General features: G+C 58.5%; 1 protein-coding gene across 1 annotated transcript in view; it reads left to right on the top strand.

Moving 5' to 3' along the window:
• Positions 1–361: 361 nt before the first annotated feature.
• OSBPL2 (oxysterol binding protein like 2) overlaps positions 362–21,755 on the top strand; it is a 36,289-nt gene continuing 14,895 nt past the window's right edge. Inside the window, exons 1-4 of the mRNA XM_047745258.1 lie at positions 362–516; positions 13,368–13,539; positions 16,235–16,379; positions 17,933–18,008. Coding sequence (XP_047601214.1) covers positions 13,503–13,539; positions 16,235–16,379; positions 17,933–18,008 — 258 coding nt within the window. The 5' untranslated portion in view covers positions 362–516; positions 13,368–13,502. The remainder of the gene's footprint in view (positions 517–13,367; positions 13,540–16,234; positions 16,380–17,932; positions 18,009–21,755) is intronic.

A 21,755-nucleotide genomic window follows, 5' to 3' on the forward strand; every position in this document is an offset into this window, starting at 1 on the left:
CTCGAGCTGACGGACGCGGCTTTGGGAGGATGACTCCCGCCTCCGCCCGTCCCTAAGGGTCGGGAACTGCAGGCGCTGAGCTACCTGCGCAAGGAGCGACTCCGCCACCTGACCGGCTGTTTGTAAACTCAACTCGTCCGGCCACGCCCCTTCCTCCATCTCTCCCGCCCCTTTAGGGTCAATATCTGCATAACCCCGCCTCTCCAGGCTGTGACTGGCTGTCCGTGGCGTCACTCCTCCGCATGGGCGGGACTCTCGAGGGGCAAGGTGGGGGTTGCCACTCCGGCTAAACGATTAGCATAGTCCCGCCTCCCGGCGCGACCCTCGCGCCGGCCGCTGATTGGGTGGGCGGCGGCTGACGCTCTGGCGCCGGGCGCTGCGAGTGGCGAGCGCCGGCTGCCAGTCTGCCCGGCGGCCGGCCGCACTTCCGCCTCGGTGTCAGCGGGTCGCAGGCCATCGGGGCGGGGGCGGGGTGGGCGGTGAGGCTCGGCAGGCGCCGGAGGGAGCGCGGTCCAGGTGAGTGGCCCGGGACCTCCGGGGCCCCGCGTCGGCGGGGTTCGGCGGGCGTCGGGCGGGCGGGAGGCCGGGCGGGGCCGGGGAGGGGGAGGGGAGCCGGGGCCCCGCGCCCACCCCCGCCGGCCAGGCGGGGACCCGGCCCCGTCCCCGCCCCCCGAGGCCGGCCCGCCCCCCGCCCGCCGCCCGCCGGCCCGCGGCCCGGGGGAAACTTGGAAGGAAAGTTGGCGGCGGGCGGCGGGCGGCGGGTGGCGGGCGGGGGGCGGCGGTGGGGCCCCGCGTCGCCGGGCAACTGCGGCGCCGGAAGCCGGGTGGGCTGCGCGGCGGGGCCCCGGGGGGCGGGCGGGGGCGCGCTCTGGCGGCGCGCGGCGCGCGGAGGGCAGCGGCCCGCGGGAGCCCGGCCGCCCGGCGACCACCTGTGGGAGGAGGGCTGCGGCCCGCGGCCGGCGCGGAGGGCGCCCAGGTCCCACGCGGGCTGTGCGGGCGCGGGCAGCCTCCGACCTGCTGAGCGCGCGGGCCGCGCTCTCGCCCGCGGCTCTCCCCCGGGGGTCCGCCCGAGCGCGGCTGCCGACTCGACCCGACCCGCTGGGGCGGCGGCGCCCGCCCCTTTTCCGGGCCGCGCGGGCGCCTCTGCAGACCGGGCCTCGCCCCGCCGGGCCCGCTGCGGCCTGACCCCTGCGGCCCGGCGGGGGTCCTGGGAGGACCCGGCCCCGAGGCTCCCCGCTGGGCCGCGAGGCGGGGGGGGGGGGGCTTCCTGACGCGCCTGCGGGCGGCGCTCTACCGGCCCCCGGCGGCCGCCCCCTCCCGGGAGCGCGTGTCGGTGACCTGCGGGGCCGCTGAGCGGACGCGGGGCCGTGCCCGCCCCAGCCCGGCTCGCGGTGGGTGCTCGGGACGGCCCGTTCCCCGTCCCCCTGTTCCCGCAGGAGGCGTCAGGGCCTCCCCTCCTCCCGCGGTGCCTGGCGCGGTGCTGCCGTCGGGAACTGGGCGGTGCACGGGCGGTTGCGTTTCCCCGGGAGCGGCTTTCCCGGTCGCCTCCCGCGCCCTTGTGTGGACGGAAAGCAGCTCCGGACTCCGCGGCCTGTCCAGGTAGCACTTGCTTTCCGCAGACGGCTGCACCGCCCGCCCTCCGTTCCTGGGGTGCCGCCTCCTTCGTGCGCTCTTGGGGAGCCCAAGGAACGGAGAGGCGCCCGTGCTAGGGGACCGACAGGGACTCGAACCCAAGCAGTCTGGCTCCAGAGTTTACACCTTAACCCCCTCCCCACACTGCCTTTTGAAACCCACGTTATTTACAGTCTCCTTCTCACGTTTTCTTTTGAAATATTCTAATTGGGCTGCGTTACTCTGTCTGAATTGTGCTTCTTACAGCATATACACCTGACAGATTGTCATTTCTTGTGAGCACGAGTGTTTATAGAACCAATTTGTTTCTTCTAAAATAAAGTATTTAATTCTTCATCTGGCTGTTCCAGATTTTGCTGAAATAGTCCTCTTGCTGCCCAGCTCTTTGGTCAGCAGCGAGGTGGCTGGGGGACATTGCAGAAAGCCGAGTTCAAGGAGTGGGTCGGTGAGGGACACACGCCCAGAAGGTCGAGGCTGTGACCCGCACTCAGCTTTGAGCCCCCACCTACCGTAGCTGTGAACCATGTGCTTCGGGCGTTCCTTGTCTCAGGTGCGTTGAGGGGTCAGCCTGGCGCCCTGTGTGACACTCCATCTCGCGGTACCACTTGACTGTCACCATCGAGTCCCTTAGCGGTGCCCTCTGCCCTCCAGGGAATGCTGGCAAATGAGTCTTTTAAGATTATATTATTTTCGGTTAATTATAAAAGTGATATTTGTTTTTTGGTTGGGGAAGGCTTTGAGACCTGTCACGGCCTGCCGTGCTGTCTTCAGACAGGGTCAGCTGTGTCTCTTGCAAACTATTTCAGTATTCCCGTGGAAAGCCGGGGCCTCATCTTTTCCTGGGAATTTGGCTGTGGCAGATATGAGGCAGGAGGGGCTCACATCTTTGAGTGAGAGCTGTGATGTGGGCCCTCTGGGTGGCCGACGTGTTCCATTTGAGAGTTAGGTCACTCTGAAGGTGGCAGGGGCAGCGGGGAGTGCTCAGGGCCGGGGACATGTGGGTTCTTGGGTGGGGGCAGGGTGACTTCTCTTTCCGTGCTCCCAGGGTCTGTGGCTGTAAAATGGGCTACTGTGAGGGACATAGTCAGTGTAGACCGTGCCGTGGCGAGCACCCAGCATCGTCACAGGTTCTTTGCACATCTTCTCTCCTGGACCGAGGAGCGTTGACGTTGACCGTGATGCACAGACACATGTGGATGCAGGTTAGAAGTGAAGCCAAGGACATTTTTGGTCGGCAGGGCTGCGTTTTGTTGAAACGAGTTACAGGAAACTCTCCACTTCTGACTACTGAGATGGGGTCGTACAGGACTTGACGCAACACCCCTGGCCCCAGGAGGACCCTGGGACCGTGGAGGGCCCTGCACACGCACGGACATCGCCGTTGCGCCAGGCTGGTGCGGGCGGACCCTGGGCTTACTGTCGGGTGTGCCTTGCCTCGTGTTGGGCTTAATTCTGAGCCTGGAGCACGACTCCAGCTTCCTGAGCCTGCGGGAGACTTCCATGTTCCGACCCGACCGAGTAATAAAAAGTACTTCCGTTCTCAGAGGTAGCATCTTCGGTTCGAGGTTAACGCTTTACACGCAGCCTCCGCGGGGGTGATTGCTGTGTGTGACTGCTGGAAGTTCTGCTCTTTCCAAGGGTTTGGTGTTGGAGCGTGTGGCGCTCGGGCTGGGGTCAAGCCCGGACTCAGACGTGGTGTGGGGCACGGCCCGTCCCGCAGCTCTCCTTAATGTGGTTGAGAGCCCCATAGACCGTCTGTGAACTTGATGGTGGTTCCCCTTTTTCTCTGAAGCTCAGGAAGCAGCTTCAGGTTATCTGGCAGGATTTCAAATCACTGTTCTTTCCATCGGATCTTCAGGTCACACAAATATGAGAATCGTTGTGTGGAGCTAGACAGGGGAAGCAGGCTCTTACAGAGGGCTGTCTGGGGTGCCCGGCTGGCCCCGTCGCTAGAGCCCGTGACTCTTGATCTTTGGATGGTGAGTTCTAAGCCCCACGACGGGTGTAGAGGTAGCTTAAAAATAAAATTTAAAAAAAAATCTTTTTTTTAAATAGATTTTTTTTTTTTAGATTTTATTTATTTATTTGACAGAGATCACAAGTAGGTAGACAGGCAGGCAGAGAGAGAGAGGAGAAAGCAGGCTCCCTGCCAAGCAGAGAGCCGGATGTGGGACTCGATCCCAGGACCCTGAGATCATGACCTGAGCCGAAGGCAGAGGCTTAACCCACTTAGCCACCCAGGCGCCCCTTTTAAATAGATTTTATTTGAGGGAGAGAGAGTGCGTGCACGAGAGAGAGCTCTGGAGCAGGGGGGAGGGGGAAAAGCGATCTCCCCCTTGAGCAGGGAGCCAGATGTGGGGCTCCATCCCAGGGCCCTGGGATCGTGACCAGAGTGCAAGGCAGATGCTTAAATGAGTGAACCACCCAGGCGGCTCCCCCCAGAAAAACTTAATTAAAAAAATGAAAAGGACTGTTTGAAGAAGCGTGATGCCGAAGATCCTGGCTGGCTGCGCGTCTCTGCTCACTTTGTCTTTCTGTCAAGGTAGTGCCGGGAGGGTTGTTTTGAGACACAGCCTGTGGGGTTGGTCCTGGCTGAACTGGCTCCCAGACACACAGCCTTGGGGCCTGACCGGGGTGGGGTGGAGGGGGGTGCTCTTCTGGGCCTCATCCCCCCAAGCCTGATGGTCTGTTCCAGAAGCCCTGGGTCCCTGGGTGCTCAGGATCTGGGGCTGTTCCCAGGCTGTGGCCTGTCAGCAGTGGGAACCGTCTGGGTGTACAGGCCTGTCTCGCTGCTGAGTTCGTACCTTCACGAAGGATTTTAAGGTGCCCAGAGTAAGGCTTGTTCCAGGCTGGTGCGGGAGTTCTGGGGAGAGAGAGTGACATGTGCTAGAATGGTCTGTAGGGAAGCTGTACTGAATCCAGGTTCTAGAGAAGCCTATGGCAGCCACGGGGCAAGGAAGGCCGTTTGTTTTACTGAACGGACAAAGCTGCTCCAAGGCTGGCGGTGAGGGAAGGCGAGCTGCGTTCCGACACCTCAAGCTCCTGCTGGGCTGGAAAGCGACTTCTGCTGCCTTGAAACCAGTGGGACTACGATTTGACATCCAAACTGGAAACCTGTAGAGTGACAAGAGGCACTGTGAAGAATGACCGTAGTGACAGGAGCAGTGGGGGGCGTGTGGTGACACTGTCCGGCCGCGGGGAGGGAGAAGGAGCCTGTTGGGTTGGGTACCGAGCACCTGTGTTGCCGAGACTCAGTACCCAGAGGGAGAGCAGGGCAGGCCACAGGGAGGGGGGATGGCAGGAGGGGTCCCCTGTGCTGGCGCCCAGGTCCCTGAGAGGTGCTGTGGCTTCTGTCTGTGTGGTGGCTGGGCTTTGGGCGGGTCGCTGGTGCCCGTCAGGGTGGAGGGCTCGTGGGTTAGCGTCACGGGGCTCCTCCGTCCGGCTTCTCGTCGGAAAAACCTGCGCGACTTTGTAAGAAGCGTAGTTCTAAGGCCCAGCCTCAGCTCTCCGGGCTCTGGGCTTCCCGGGACGCGTGTGGCCTTCTCCCGTTCCGACGGGCCTGCTGTGGCGGGGGTGGGGAACGCTCCCCACGGATTCTCCGATTCTCAGCGCCCTGCACCCTGCCCGCCGGCGTGGTGACGGCTCGGCGGTCTTCTGCGAGCGCAGCCTGCAGGCCGTGGCCGAGCTCCCTGTCCAGAGTGTCCGCACGCACTGTCGCGGGCTGTGGGTCGGAACCGCTTTTTCGCGTGTCACAGAATGACGAGGTGGGTGAAGACCAGCGTGTGTGCGAAAGAGCTGGCGTGTCCTGGTGCCGGGCTCACACCTCGACGTGTGTGGTGTTTCTGCTGCTCGCTGCCGAACGATAAGCCGCTGGGTTGAGGGGGGCCAGGAGCCAGAGGGAGTTTGTCAGGGTGATGGGTGCTCTGCTCCCACCTGCTGAGCCCGCGGGGAGTACGGCTCCCCCGCTGTGACTGGCCGCTCCTGGAGCCCAGCCGGTCTGCCCTCCACCTGCCTTTCAAGGTCCCCCTGTTGGCACGGAGAATGGGACACCATCGGCCATGGGCACGAACACTTGCTTGCGTAGCATGAGGGCTGGCGCTGTTTCTTGCGCGGACTCCTGACAGGTCCCGCAGGCCCGGTGTGATGGCCGCTGACCCCGCCTGCGCGCCGGGCGCCAGTGTGGATGCGGGCCGCGCTGGCTCCGGGCCGGGCTGCCGCTTGTCCGTCTGTGCGAGAGCAGAGCTGAAACCTGCCCTCGGAGCGCAGCCTGTGAATCCTGTCCGGTGTCAGGCCGCTGATCGCCGTGCTGGTGGCACAGACCTGGGGAAGGCCACACGCATCAGAACGCACGGCTCCTGGCCCCGTCGTGGAGTGTCACGTGCCCCCGGATGGAGCCACGTTCCCACAGGTCTCGGGAAGCCATGTCCAGAAGCTCCGCCTCCGCTCCTGCCCAAGGTCACCGAGACCCGGTGTGAGGGATGCCTGGGGGACGGGGGGCACACAGCCCCGTGCCGCTCACCTTGCGATGGAGGCTGCGTGAGCAGAGCAGGTTGTCCGCCAGCTGCGGGAGGACGAGGGCCTGAGCTTCCGTCGCGGGTGGCAGTCCAGGCGGGCTTGGAAATGAGAACAAACAGGCTGGGCCCAGTGTCCTTGCTGTGTCACATCTAACAGGTGGGTTTGGGGAAGGCTGCTGCCAGTGGGTCCAGTCCGTTGCTTCCGCTCCTCCCTGCTCTGCTGGCCACCTCCTTTCTAGGTGCTTCTATGTGGCGGGAGCACAGGAGCTTTCCGGGGCTGCTGCGTGGTCCAGGAGAAGGTCACCCATGGTCTCAGCCCAGTGAGGGCCTGGAGTGCTGTGTCCAGGATGGATGGTGAAGTGGAAGGCATTCAGTCCATTAGCATTACATAAAAGTAAGCCTTCCCTTTGTCAGACAAGGCTGCCGCGGTTCAGGTGCTCACAGGCTGCTGCACCAGACCCAGCAGACGGGTGCATCTCCAGCCAGGCTGCAGGTTCTGCGCCGTGACTCTGGAGCCGGTGCAGGTTGAGCCTGTTTCCATTAGTTTTGTTTTTTTTTTTTAAAGCTTTTGTTTATTTATTTGACAGAGAGAGGGATCACGAGTAGGCAGAGAGGCAGGCAGAGAGGGGGGGGGGGAAGCACGCCCCCTGCCGAGCAGAGAGCCCGATGCGGGGCTCTATCCCAGGACCCTGAGATCATGACCTGAGCTGAAGGCAGAGGCTTAACCCACTGAGCCACCCAGGCGCCCCTGTTTTTGGTATTTTACAGAAGAAAGAAGCTGGGAACAGTGGCACTTCGAGCATCGGTAGGGTGAGCATCCAGGTGACAGGTAGGTTTTGTGCACAAAGTGGACACTTAAAGACTAAAACACTAAAACATGAGTGACCACAAGGACGGTGTAGCCAAGAAGCACTGTCTGCCCACAGTAGCATTGCTGTGGGGAGGGGTGAGGTCTCTGGAGACACAGAGACAGGTGGCTCCGGGCCCCTCGCTCCTGCCTCAGGGACTGCCTGGTGGAGAGAGCCGGCAGGCTGTGGTATACCTCAGGGCCTGCCTTCTCCTTGGGGCATGTTAACATCATCAGGTGACCTTGGTTTCCCTCTTCCTGAGTTCCTTCTTCCATCTCTGTCTGTCTCTTCTTCCCACTCGTAGCCGAGCGTGTGGCTCGCACTCAGGAGGGACAGTGTTTCCCATGTTGGTGCCTGCTGCATCCCCAGTACCATTTTAGTGTCGCAGGAGCATCTCTCCAGGGGTCTGCCGGCCGGGTGGCTCCTGGAGAAGGAGAGGCCCTGCGGGGAGGTGGTGGAGACTTTGGGTTAGCTCTGTCACTAGCCTGAGGTTCCCCATGTCCTCTGCACTGTGCATGCGCACCGGTTTCCAGAAGTGTTCGGCCTTGACCTTAACAGCCACAGGGTAACAAGAGCTTTGCGGATGCTGGTGGAGGTGGCCGCTGCCCGCTCACCTCCGTTTCTGACGGGCGTGATGGAAGCCATCAGACCCAGGGCTCGTCTTCACTGCGAGTCGTTTGATCATGGAGTCAGTCTCCTTACCCGTCAGAGATTTTCTGTTTCTGTGTGAGTTGGTCTTGGTGGGGCTAGTGTTTCTGGGAGTCTGTCCACTTCAGCGAGAGTAGCCCGGTGGCCGGCGTGCCGGTGCTTGTGGCGCTCACTGCAGCCCCGTCTGTTTGCCGGACTCGGCGGTGTCCGCTTGTCGCGCAGTCGTCTTTCTCTTTGTCGGCCTCGCTACGGTGATCAATTTTGTTGGTCTCATCAGAGGACCAACTTTTGGTTCATTGGTTTTTCTCCGTTTTTCTATTCTTATTCCCTTTTTTCTGCTAACCTTGGTATTGATTCTTTTTCCTTAGATCGTAAAGTTGTTGATTTGAGAGTTTTTTCTTATTTTTTTGATGTCAGTGTTGCTTCGTCGAGTCCCGCCGGCACTGCCTTTGCTGCACCGCCCGGGTTTGTGTACGTGGTGTGTGCACTTTCATTTGTTTCTAAGTATTTCCTGATTTCTCTTGCGGTTTCTTCTTCGATCTCTTGCTTCAGAGCCTGCCATTGAATCGCCACGGGGAATATTCCAGTTTTCCTGTTCTTCTTGATTTCTAACTCATCGCCTTTCAGGGTGACGGGATGCTTTGCCTGAGACTGTTTTGTAAAATCTGTTGAGATGTAGGTTGTGGCCTGACATGCAGCCTCTGCTGGACGCTGTCCCGTGTGTGCTCGGGAAGAACGTGTACCACCGGCGCTGCTGGGTGGCGCGCTCTGGGCGCTCCGTGCTGCCTCCAGCCTGCGGGGCGTGGTCCGAAGTGCTCTGTTTCCTCACGTCCCACCCGTCGGGTTGATGCTTGCCTGTGCATTTTTAAATTATTCAATAGAATTTATATTATTTTGGACAATCGAAGTTCACAGTTGATATTGAACTGCAAAAGTACTTTTCGAGTGTTCATATCGCTGTGTCCCTTTCCTTTGTGAAGGTCACACCTAGGTCGCCTTGCCTGTTTTCCGTAGAGAGGAGAAATAATGCACGGTTCATCTCTTTGGTGAGTTGACCATGAAGGTCAGTGACTGGGTCCCTTAGCTAGTCCCTTACTCCTGTGTGAGTGGATCTGGTTTTCTAAGAGCGTGCTACAGCTGGGTTTGCAAGACTGGAGTGGCGTTTGTTCAAGTGCGCGTGTGTTTGTACAAGCGGGAACGGGACGTTCTGTGTGGAGCCAGGCTCCCGGACGTGTGGACGGCAGCCGGTGCACACGGTAAAGAGAGCCGCGGCTCTTCTCAAGGGAATAGGCATTTTGTGGGAGACTGGGAGGAATGGTGAGGTCATGGGCTGGTGTCCCCCTGAAGAGTCTGGGAGTGAGGATTCAGTGCAGCCCATGGCAGGAGGTCCCCACATGGAGGGGTCAGGACCTCTGCCTCCTTCGTCTACTCCCTCCGTGAGGCCAGGTCAGCCCCGTGGCATCACTCTAGGGCCTGAGGGCAGTGCAGAAGGACAGCCAGATGACAGGAGGCCAGTGACGATGGGCAGTACAGGCTTAGCTTCCTGGGTTTTCTTTGCAGTTAGAAGAGGGGACAGTTGGATAGAAAGAGATAATTAAAAAAGAAAGAAAGAAAGCCCTTTCCTGAACTACTGTCTTCGTGGATGTCTTCTGAATGCACAACAAAATCTGCGTGAAGAACATATGTAGGAAATACTAAATTCTGCCTTCTCAGTGCTGTTTCTTGAACAGTTGACTTGCTGTGTATCCGTGTATCGTGGTGGAGGACTGAATTACAAAGCCTCAGTGTCTCTTAGTTCCATCGCCTTCTTGCTGTGGGGGGTGGGGGCGGCTTTATGCATATGGCCCTGCGCTCCCCTCTGCAGGGTGTGTGGGCCAGATTTGGGGGTGGGAGACCCACGTCCAGCACCCCAGACAGCTCAGCCCCTTGGGCAGATGACCACACGCTACAGGGCCCCAGGTGGTGGCCAGAGCCCCTCTTCTGCGACGAGGTCAGGTGGGCCGGCGGGCGTGTGAAGGACCTGGGGCTACCCCGCAGAGCCTCCCGGAGCCCCCCCAGGCCTGGCACCAAGTGGCCATCGGTGGGTGTTTGTGGGAGTCGTGAGGGAAATCGCCGTTTGGCCTCGACGGTCTGTGGCAGTGGGGAGTTTGGGCGCCCAGGCAAAATGAAGTCAGCTCCTTTAGGACTTACCTCGAGGCCGTTAGAATTAATTACTGGCCTTGTGAGACTGAGTTGGCCTGTGGGTGCTGTGCGGACTCCATCGCTGACCCTGTGCAGTGTGTGGGGTTTGTGGCAGAGGCCTTCCCAGCAGGCTCCGGTCCTCAGCACTGGCCTGGTTGACAGCCAGCGCTTGTCCTGCCTGACATCTTAGAGGCTCAATTTAAAGATTTCCATACATTTTGATTGATTTACTTTTAATATCAGGAGTTTTATTCTGGGTGAGAAAGCATATAAACAAGGAAAATGTCATGACTTTTCATGTACCTTTTATCATGGGAGATTTTCAGTGTGCAGGAAGGCAGGTGGCAGAGCCCAAGGGTCCCCTGTGCGCCCATCCGGGCCTCCTCCGGGACCAGCTTGGGCCACCACCCACCTGTCCCACCCGCTGCTTCCAGGTCACTTGGAGGGAGATCCCAGCCATAACCTTCCGTCCACCTGGACTTCAGTGTGTGGCTCTCAAGAGGTCTCTTGTGAGTGTGCCGTTAGGACACCTGTGTTTTTTTGAAAAGTACCTTATTTGAGGTTTAACTGATGTACAACCAAGTACCCATATTTAAGCCGTCCAGTAAATTTTGACCTATGTATACACCCCTGAAACCGTCCCCTCGGTCAGGACCTCGCCCTCCACTCTCTGCCACACTTTCACCCTGGGCAGGGCTGTCCGTTCCTGGGTGTAGCTGGACGTGTAGCTGGTGGGCCGGGCACACTGGGGAGGCCACCCTCCTGCCCTGCTCCGTCCTTTGTGATTTGTTTCTCCGAGAAGCTGGGCCTGTCATGCAGACTTCCCAAGAGTCTGGATTTTGCTGACTGTCATCAGGCTGGAGCTCAGCACGTTGCCCTGTGCTCTGTGTTCCTTAGGTTGGCGGTGAGAGCCGGAGCCTGGGCCGCGTCTGGGCTGAGGTTCTGGGGCACAGCGGCAGACGGGGGTGGTGCCCTCCTGTGCTGGGGGCACGTGGCACACCCGGTTCGGGTCCTGCAGCACTGCTGGTGGGCGGCCTCCAGGCGGCACCGGACACAGCCACCCGACCATGTCGCACAGCTGTGCCCCGCATGCACCCCCCACCCCTGCGCCGACTTGCTGGAGTCCGGCTGTCATGCCTCTCCCCCTCTGGCATTTGGCCAGATGGTGGCCCAGAGCCCGTGCCTGAAAGAAGGTTGGGTGGAGGCTTGGTGGCTTCCCGGTCGGTGACTGGTTTCAATGTGTGGGCGTCCCCCAGGGTGACCACCTCGTCTCCTTCCGGCATCTGCTGGAGCTCACGAGCTCAGCTGTGTCTGACGTGTCTCCATCTCCTGCTGCGCGCTGGCGCTTAGATGTTCCCCTTGTCGCAGCGGGAGCCTCTGTGGGCTCGTCCTGAGCCTTGTGATGTGAGCCTCTGGCTTCTTGCTGCCCAAGAGGGATCCTGGTCCTGGAGTCAGTCATTTCTCCCCCAGGGACTCTGGTTCCTTCGAGCAGCTTCCAGAATGACTGAGCAAGTGGCTGTGTGTCGTAGACCAGGCAGGTCACGTCAGAGAGGAATTAGAGGAAGTGGTCACTTCCCTAACATGGTAGGCGACAACGTCAGACCGCTGGGTGAGGCTTTGTATGGGTGTTTCCAGAAGCTGCCTGGTGCTTGGCTCCACACTGTGGGAAGAAGAACGGGGTCTCTGAGAGCCTTTCAGGGCGGCTTCATGCTGGCCTGATCCATAGCGTGGAAGCTCATGTGTGCTCAGGACACGGCCAGAGAGGAGCAGGTGTCACCCAGCACTGTGCCGCCTCGCCAAGGACGGAGGGCGTGTCCCTCCCTGGGGACCGCCTGCGCCTTCACTGCCCCCAGAACCGGGAGGAGGTCTCTGGGCCCCAACGTCTGTGTGGCTGACACAGTTAGATGTAGACTCAGCCTGTTTTCATAAAAAGGGGAAGGTTTGGGGACAAGGCTGACCTGCTGCTGCTGTTTATAAAATCCTGCTTTTCATACAGGGATGTGTGAGTTCTGCCAAAATAATTTGGAGAAAGTCTAAGTTGGTTTCAGTTTGTGTCAATGGCCGCTCACTCACGCGGCTGCCTTCATTCTCTGGGGTGGAAACTTGGTTTAAAGTCGGTGTGACACGGGCTCGGACGTCATCGTGCACTTTCTTGTTTACAGCGACCTTCAGCGGGAGGTTCTGGGGTGTGTTTGAACCCCAGACCTGTGAGCACCTCACCGCAACTGACCTGCCCTTCCGCCTGTCCGGCAGCTTCCCCCACATCAATCGCTGCGTGGTTTTCCTTTTTAAAGAGAGGGAGAGAGCGAGGGAGAGAGCGAGGGAGAGCGAGGGAAAAAGCGAGGGAGAGCGTGAGGTCGGGGGGGGGGGCGCTCTCCAGCAGGCTCCACACCCGGTGCAGCCCAGTGCGGGGCTTGACCTCACCACGCTGAGATGGCACCTGAGCCAACACTAAGAGTCAGGGGCTTAACTGCGCCCCTCACTGTTTTCTTTTTAAAAATTTGTTATTAGTTTAAAATAAGGAGGTATCGTTGACACAATGTTACATTAGTCTCAGGTGTACAACCCAGTGATGCCGAGCTCGCCACGGGGGTGGCTGCTGTCTGTCACCACAGCCGGCTGTCGCAGTGCCCCGGTGACGTCTGGTGACTGTTCCCTCCACAGCTGGAAGCCTGACCCTCCCCTCCCCCTCCCCGTTCCCCCACGCCCCTGGCAACCGTCGCTCTCTTCTCTGTATTTATAGGTCTTTTCTGCTTTTTGTTTGTTTTTTTGTTTATTCATTTGTCTTCTGGTTCCACATGTAAGTGACGCTGTGTGGTGTTAGTCTGTCTCCGGCGTATTTCATGTCGCTCTCTGTTATGTTGTTGCAAATGGCAAGATTCCGTCCTTTTTGTGGCCGAGTAGTGTTCCCCCCCCCACACGCGCGCACACACACGCGTGCACGCACACGCACACACGCACGCACACACCCCGTCTTTGTCCCGTCCTCTATCCATGGACACTTTGTTGCTTCTCCATCTCGGCTGCTGTCCGTATTGTTGCAGTGAAGGCTGCATTTATCATTCAGAATTAGTGTTTTTGTTTTCTTGGGTAAATACCCAGAATTACCAGATCATGTGGTCGTTCTGGCTTTGGTGTTTGAGGCCCTTCCCTCCTGGGCTGCAGAGTGGCTGCCCCAGTCTGCATTCCCACCAGCAGGGCACACGGGTTCCTTTTCCTCCATGTCCTCGCCAACACTTTCTCGTGTCGTGTTTCTCGTGTTGTTGATTCCAGTGTTATTGTTTTCTTGTCAACTGTAGATAACGATTTTAAAAAATAACTTCAGATAATGGTTACTTATTAATCTGTTATTGGTTGATGGATATTTATATTAGGAATGTTTCATATTTTTTGAGATCATGCATTTGTTAGATGATTCATTTCATTTCTTTGCTTAAATTGTAAATGGAGATTGATTGCAATAATGATGATTGGGTATTTTAAAAATGTTTCTAAACCATAAAACTTTTGAAAGCTAAGTATATGGAAATGTGTTTCCCCTTAGATCTCCAGTGCCTGTTGGGTTTTTACCAAAAGGGAAGTTGCCAGCGTACAGTTACTTACTCGCTGATGTAGGTCCGGTACAATGACTCTGTAGAAAGGCCGAGACCGGGCGGCAAGGGAGCCCGGCTACCGAAGGATGAACGGCGAGGAGGAATTCTTCGATGCTGTCACAGGTGAGTGGGGCAGGAAGTGGCTCCGAGGCCGTGGCGTCCCGTCCCCAGACTTGGCCTTGGGCGCGTGAGAAGGCTTGGTAAAGCCGTGCAGGCGAGAAGTGGGACATGTTCCCCTGCACTGATGCTCAGAGAAGCATGCGGGGGGAGGCTCTAGACCACAGGCCGTAACAAGAAAGAGCAACTGAGTTTTGGGTTTAAGAGTTGCCCTGGAACATACACGCTTTTATCGGGATCCCTAAACGAGATGGTGCGTTTTCTTACGTCGTTTGTATGCACTGATCAAGCCTTGCTGTCTTTGCGTTAGAACTAGATCTGGTTTAGTTTCTCTTTTCTGAGACCGTTGTCAGGACTGGTGCACCTCCTGTCGTCTGTCCGCCCGTAGACGAGAGCGTGAGCCTGCAGGACCAGCACGGGGCAAGGCCAGTGTGTGCGTGTGTGGGGCTGGGCACGGGGAGGGGAGGGCGGGCTGGGCTGGCCCAGCTCACACTGGCTTTGAGTGGCCTCTTCTCCCCATTGGTGGGAAGAAGCCCCAAGCCCCTAAGGGGGCAAGTGTGCAGTGACCGTATGGTCCTAACGACCCTTCATGCTCAAGCCGGCCATTCCTTCTCATGGTCAACATTTGGAACATCATGTGTCATCTGCTGAGGACCGTTATTGGTGGAAAGGGACTTGGAGAGACTCTTGTAGTCCCATTCCCCCCTCGTTAGGTAGAGGACCATAATGGCAACTTTGAACTCTTTCTTGGGGTTTTTAGTGGCGGACTCTCAGGTCAGAGGGGCTCCTTCTGCCAGTGGCGCTGTCACTGTGTCCTCTAGGCCTACTTGGCCGTGTGCCACCATGTCCGTCTGCTGGCTCTCGGGCTAACTGTCATTCACCAAGGGTCGCAGCAGGTTGGGGGACTGGCAGCCCCCAACTACTGACTACTTTGAAATCCAAGAAGCAGGAGGCGCTGAGCTGTCTGTGGTTTTCAGAGGCCAAATTATTAAGTCCTCCTCCATGATCTCGGGGCTGCGGTGCTCCTCGCGGACGTGCTTCTTGGGAAGTGTGTTGCTCTGCCTGACCTCCCTCCTCAGTCACCGTGTGCAGCTGGTCGCCACGGAGTGCGGTGGTCATCAGGGACTCAGGCCCATGGGCCACCAGGCCCTTGTGGAGGGCGATGGTGCTTGTAAGCAAGAGAGCAGCCTTGGTGCACCCCTCTCTTTGGGGTCTCATAGGAAGTTCCCTTTGGCCTGGGATCAGTGTAGCCAGATTCCCGAACACGTCTCTGACCTTGGCCTGGAGAGTTTTCTCTGGAGAGGACGTGAGCTTTGTGCAGCATGCCATTTAGAGAAACTCAGTCTCTGCCTCTGTGCTCGCTGCGCTCATCTGCGCGTCCCTGAGACAGGAGGACACAGCTGTCCGGGGGACGGTGCCTTCTCACCTCAGTCCTTCAGTTCCAAACCAGATAATAGAAGAAAGGCACCGAGTCGCCCAGTGCAGTGACGCAGCCGGAGAGCCGCAGAGGCTGACTGCCTCACTGCAGAGCACTGGTCTGAGTCCGTGGCTGGGAGGAAAGTAGGACAAAGTGTCCAAGCCCAGCAGGCACCAGGCAAAGGCTGGGGAGGCAGTTACTTCGGCCCAGGATCAGTACCGTGGAAGGGGAACGTTTTGTTTTTTTTGTTTATTTTTTAATTTTTAAAATCTTCCTTATTTTTTTAAAAGATTTTATTTATTTGACAGAGAGATCACAAGCAGGCAGAGAGGCAGACAGAGGAAGGGGGGAGGCAGGCTCCCTGCTGAGCAGAGAGCCCGATGTGGGGCTCAATCCCAGGACCCTGAGATCATGACCTGAGCCAGAGGCAGAGGCTTCACCCACCGAGCCACCCAGGCGCGGAGCGGTACCTGCTGCAGCTCGTGAACCTGCCCGCAGGGAGGAGCCGGGGGGAGGATGTCGGCATGTGCTCAGGGAAGCACAGTGGCAGATTTGTTTATGTTTCGGGGCTGGCAGCGCTCCCCCGCCTGGCCTTGTGCCCCGGGCCTTGCCTTCATCTGCCAAGTGAGGGGCCGGCGGGAGCTCAGCTCCCTTTGGGTCTCGTGTCTTCCCTTCCGTGGTCACCGTCATGGCCGAGCGCAATGGTCCCGGAGCCCCGTCCCCGGCTGGGCGGACTCTGTCCTGGCAGCCGCGGCCCAGCGCTGGCGAGGCCCATTTGTTGCTCTGGGAGGAGGCCCTCCTAGTGGGCAAGTCCCCAGGAACCCACCGCCGGAGCTCTGTGCTGCAGGGGAGACTTGCTGGACTCCAGCCGCTCTGGCCGTGCTCGGCCTCTCGCTCACGGGCGTGAGTCTGGCAGTGCGTGTGTGCAGCACACGGTTCCTGTTCCGCAGAGGCTACTCCTGTGGCCTGTGTTCTAGAACAAGACCTTGTGCAGGGTCAGAGCGTGCTGCGGCCTCAAGGTGGGCCTTACTGGAGCGAGGCCAGACTGCTCCCTGCCTGAGGGCCAAACCTCGGGCAGCAGCCTGGCCGAGTTGCTCCCGGGAAAGGCCCCCGAGAGCCGGTGTGCCCATGTCCTCTGCCTCAGCCTGGGGTTCTTGGGGCAGAGCTCGTGGCTACAGCATGTGTCAGTGCCTCTGGTACTCTGCTGCGGGGTCGGGACTCTTGGAGGTGGACTGGGCGTCTTCCCGGTCTTGCGAGAATGACCGATCTGCTTGTCGTGTGCAGGCTTTGATTCTGAGAACTCTACCGGGGACTTTTCAGAGGCAGATCAGAGGGTTGCCGGAGTGATGCGCGTGGACACTGGCAGAAGCAATGGGATCGGAAAGGTCGGGGAGAGGCCCCCTCGAGAGAACGGAATTCAGAAGCACAGGTATGTCGTCCTGTGTGTGTAACTTAGGATCTTCCAGGGCGTCTGTGGCCGCCCCCGCTGTGCTGCAGGGGCGCCCCTTAGCTCTCCTGAGCCCTGAGCGGGAGGAGCAACCCGGCCTCTGTCACCTGTGCTGGGGCCCCTGGACGGCGTCCATGGCAGTGGGAAGGCGGCCTCTGTCCACGCCATGATGACTTGGTTTGTGGCTTGAGGGAGCCCTCCAGCCTCACCGCAGACCCGCTCTGAGCCTTTGACCCCTGTGCCTGCTAGATGTGTGCACCGGGGGGCACTCAGACGCCTCGCTCACACCTCTGTTCGTCCGTTCGCTCAGCAGGTGTTGGAGCTCCCCCTGCGTGCCCAGATGGCCTGTCTGAGAGCAGGCGGGGCTCTGCTGATCTGAGCTCTGCCATCATCCCCTCAGCGCCCCGGGAGTCTGGTTCACAACGTCGGCCCAGTGCCACGCTCCTTCCCTTGTGCCCTGTCGCCCAGCTCTGACATGTTGGCCTTGTTCCACGGGCCTGGGTCCCTCAGGACTCCTAGCCCCTCTGTTGTACCTCAGGCTAGCTGGCCCCGCTTCTCCTGTGCCTTGTGGTGCCCATAACTGCTTCCACACCCTCTCGTCTCCTCTCTGTACTGTGGGCAGAGTCATCTTTCCACAAGGCGGGTCTGACCGGGCCTCCTCCATCTCGTGGTTGGAATTCTTGGCCGATGTCCATGTGGTCCCCGGTGATGGCTAACAGAAGGGTCTCAGCTGGGTTAGGGGACTGTAAGGCTGCCCTCCTCTTGGGACGTAGGCTTGGCCCTACTCCTCCGGCTCAGGCCCCTGTCCCATTGTCCCTGGTCCCAGCTGACAGGGGCCTCTCTCGAGTCCTCGGGGACACCCGGGTCTTTCCCACAGCGGAGCTCTGTGTGCTCGGCTCCCTTGGCCACGGCGCTCTCCTCCTGTGTCTCTCTAGTTCTGGCTTTTCCTTTTGACTCACACAAGGCTCACCTCGGGGCAGGGGGCCCTTCCTGACCCTGGCACCTTCTGGGGGCCCCCCACACTGTGGCTGCCTGCTGATGGGTTATCTACGGTGCGTGGGTCCAGCGCATCTCCCCCCAAATCTGGATTCCTAGTCTGCCCAGGCACCCCCTTTCCAGGAGGAGAGAGCATCCCATCCCAGCTCCACATTCCCAGGAGGGAGACTGCTGGGCTTCCCCCAGAAGCTTGTGGGAAGAGAGCCCGACGAGGAATGTAGCTCAGGAAAACAGACTCACGTTTGAAAGGGGCTTATGGCAGGCTTCTGGAAAGGTTTTGTTAATTCGGTTCCCTCTTTTGTCCTCGTGTCTTGGCCTCTGCCTCTGGGCCCGTAGCTGCTCCGGGGCTGCTCCGGGGCGGGGAAGCGCCCTGTCCCCGACTCTGTGGAGGGCAAGGAAAGTTGTCCGTGTGGCCATGACCGTTTCTCTGGCACGGAGCAGCACCACAGCTTCTAGCATAGACGTGCGGTTTCTGATTGGCCGAGAGCAACTGTCGTGCCAGCAGAGTCAGTACCTGCTTCTCGGTTGCTTCTCTGCAGGACGTCGCTGCCTGCCCCGATGTTCTCCAGAAGTGACTTCAGCGTGTGGAGCATATTAAAGAAATGCATCGGCTTGGTAAGTCCAGATGGACCCATTTTGGGGCTTTAAGCTGAAACATTTTTAATTCCTGTGAATTTGCGGCACTGCTGGTTGTAGAAGACGTGCTCTGCGTGTTTATAGCGGCATGAGGCAGAGGTAGCAGACTCTGAAAGGGCCAGAGACGTAAGGGCAAGGGAGAGAAGAGGCCACAGTGTTCACGGGCAGCGGGAAGACAATCCCGCCGGTCGCGCTCCTGGCGCAGGCAGCACCACGGGGGTGCACGTCCAGCCCCAGGACGGGCCGGGAGTCGGTGGGCTTCGGACGCTGGGCTCCCTGACGCACACCGAGGGCAGGCCGTGGGCATGTGTGCAGGACTCAGGGCTCCATCCCTCCAGCCCCCCGTGCCGGCTGCAGAAGAGCTCAGCTGCTCTGGGTTTGCGGCGGAAGGCTTGGGTGTCTGGGGTCCGGAGCCACGGGCCTTTCTTCTCATGGTCTCCGTGACGGTCTGGACGGTCCCTGTGGATGTGAGCTGTGGCCATTGGGAGAGAAGAGTGCCCCCGCGGGCCATGGCTGACGCGGACTCCGGTGACTGTCCTGCAGCAGGCGTGTGGCCCTGGCCCCTGTGCTGCTCACCAGCATGCTTCTGCCCTCAGTGGGAGGCCTTTTTCCCGTCAGAAACCGCACCTTTTCTCCCACTTTGTATATTTTGAAATAATTTTGGACTTCTAGAAGATTGCAGAGGCGCACTGCTTACCTTCACCCTGCTGCCCGTCATGGTGACCTGTCACATAGTAGCCAGAGCTCAGAGCGCAAGACGAGGGGACTCCTGTTGGAGCATCACTGCTCGCGGCACACAGGACTTGGCTTTCCCAGTCTCCCCCCTGCTGCCCTCCTGTTGGAGGGGTGCTTTCTTTCTTTCTTTATTTCCCAAAGATTTCATTTACTCATTTGACAGAAAGAGAGAGAGCACAAGCAGGGGAGAGGAAGGCAGAGGGAGAGGGAGAAGCAGGCTCCCTGCTGAGCAGAGAGCCCGACGTGGGGCTCAATCCCAGGACCCCGAGATCATGACCTGAGCTGAAGGCAGATGCTCAACCAACCGAGCCACCCAGGCGCCCCTAAAGATTTTTATTTTTAAGTCATCTCTGCAGTCCACATGGGGCTTGAACTCACAGCCCTGAGATCAGAACTTACACGCTCCTCTGACTAAGCCAGGCCCCCCACATGTCTCTTGTTTTAAAATGGTACATTTGGGATTCTTTTCTCTTAGCATTATTATCTCCCACGTTTCTCCTGGTATAAGCAGGTCAGGTCCAGATGGGTGTGTCTGTCTGGAGATAGGTGATGAACCTGACCTTGATCCTGAGGCTTGTCTTCATAAAGTGACACCATTACATCGCATTCCCGAGGAATCCCCCCTGGGGACGGGATGCGTTCATATTAAGGCGAATGGAACACGTGGGTCAGCACGCTCCCAGAGCCGCCCCAGCGGAGCATGTGGGGGCTCTGCCTCTGGAGCGGAGACACTGTTCTCCGCACGGCTCAGCCTGCCGCACCCCGGCGCCGCGCTGGCCCACATGGGCTGTTTCCCGGACGTGCAGCAGCGGGCAGGGCCAAGTCCCGCCCCGACTCACGGCGGCACCCACGGCTTCGCCAGGGGTCATCACCCCCCAGCCACACTTCATCACTTCCTGTCTTCCCTGGTATTTTGAAGCAAACTCCGCTTTGGAAGATGTCTTGTATTGCTGAAGGATTCAGATTCTGGGTTTTCTTATTATTATTTTATTTATTTGAGAGAGTGGGAGGGAAAGTGAGGGAGAATCTAAAGCAGATTCCACGCTGAGCACCGAGCCTGATGTGGGGCTCGATCCCAGGACCCTGAGATCATGACCTGAGCTGAAACCAAGAGTTAGATGGACTTAACTGACTGAGGCCCCCAGATGCCCCCAGATTCTGTTTTAACATGACCGCAGTCGTGGTACCCTAGTGCAGGAAAACACGCGGTCTGTTAATGTCCTCAAATTCACGGCTGTCTCGAGCACCGTTCCTGTGTCTGTGCTTCTCAGTCTGTGTGTGGACACCTCTTTGTTGCTTCTCTTCTGACCTTGAGCTCTCGGCAATCGGTGCCCCAGTTGTCATGGAGCTGCGCCAGCACAGTCACTCTGCCTTTATTTCCTGGGACGCTTCTGTGCGGAGAGCAGCCCTTCCACTGCTGTGAGTGTGGTTTGCATAAGAAAGTCAGGGTCAGGGAGTGATTCTTTATTCCAGTTGTCAAGTGATGTATTTGGTTCATCCGCGTTACCTGGCATGACCAGGATAACCAACCAGCGTGTGTTCTGTCATTTTTTTAATTCGTGGAGTTAAAGCTCCTTGGCGTGTCCTGGCCCCAAGCTGCTCCACCTCTGGCTGGTAACAGCATCTTCAGGTCGGCCGCCATCCTTTACAGAAGATGCTCGGCTCATTCTGTACCTCCCTGTCCAGAATCCTTGTTGAGAGAGAGAGAACTCAAGACCACAGCTGGGCCCTAGGGAGGCTATCGGGTTGCTTTTTTCTAGGTTTTTCCCAGGGGAGAGAGCTAGGAGCTGTTTTGATTTGTTTCAACGGTGCTTTAAATTTGGGATGACAGGATTCATCTAACCTCCTCTGTCTTCTGTCTGTGCCTCTTTTCTCCCACACTGATAATCTCAGTTTTCTTTTTAAGATTTTTATTAATTTATTTAATAGAGAGCGTGCACGTGTGCATGAGCGTTGTGAGGGGCAGAGAGAGAGGCAGGTTCCCCGCTGAGCAAAGAGCCGGATGCGGGACTCATCCCGGGACCGCGGGATCATGACCTGATCTGAAGGCAGACACTTAAGCGACTGAGCCCCCCAGGCAACCCCGATAAGCCCAGTTTTTAGCAACACTGGAGATGTCTGATCTAGATGAGCATGTAATGACTCACCTGCTCTATCCCACATGCGTCATGGTTCTGGAGGGAAGGACCAGCTCTGCCGCCGACAGCGGGTTCACTGAAACATGCGAGTTTGTTGTACGTGCGAGTTTGTTGTCTTTTGTGGTTCGTGTTGTCCTCAGGGTGCGTCTCGAGTCCGTGCACTTTAAATCCCTGCGTGACCCCGTCCCTGGGCGGCTGTGCCCGAGGTGCCTGTGTGCGTTCACTTGTTTCATTTTATTCTTGACGTTTGGAGATTGCTTATCTGAACTAATTTTGTTTCAAGATTGTGAATCCAAAGTCAAATCTTGTAGTTGAGGTTCCAGTATGTTCTAAGAATTTACCTTCCTGTCGCTGACCTGTCTGTGCATGTCCCCTTTCCCCTGGAGGGGGCCCGTTTGGAACTTTCTGGTCTGTCTCCCCCCGATGGAGTGTCAGCTTCTGTCTTCAGACAGACTCGAGGCTGTGGCACCTTTTCCTTGCCCGGTGGAGCCATGGTGATGCGGAGCCCCTGCTTACCCGCGTGGTCCAGCATCAGGCGGCCTCCCGGGGCTGTGCATACCTCCCAGGCACCGTGGGGGCTGTTTGAGTGATGTCTGGTCTTTGTACGTTTGCCGGGGGATCTGAGGGCCTGGCTCCTGGAAACGGGACGCTAGACCGCAGAGCAGGTGTGCGTGCTGTCGTGCTTCCGCAGCTAGGTCCCTGGGGCCTCTGCCCCCAGCCGTGCCCCAGGCGGGTTAGAGGGTCTCCGCGTGAGCACGTGAGCAGTGCGGGCCCCCCATCGTTTAGTTCCCTTCTGTCGAAGAGTACAGCGAGCATCTTCCCTGGGCCCCGAGCAGGGTGCGCGTGAGCCCCC

This window comes from Lutra lutra, chromosome 9 (assembly GCF_902655055.1).
Source record: "Lutra lutra chromosome 9, mLutLut1.2, whole genome shotgun sequence".
NCBI classification, from domain to species: domain Eukaryota; kingdom Metazoa; phylum Chordata; class Mammalia; order Carnivora; family Mustelidae; genus Lutra; species Lutra lutra.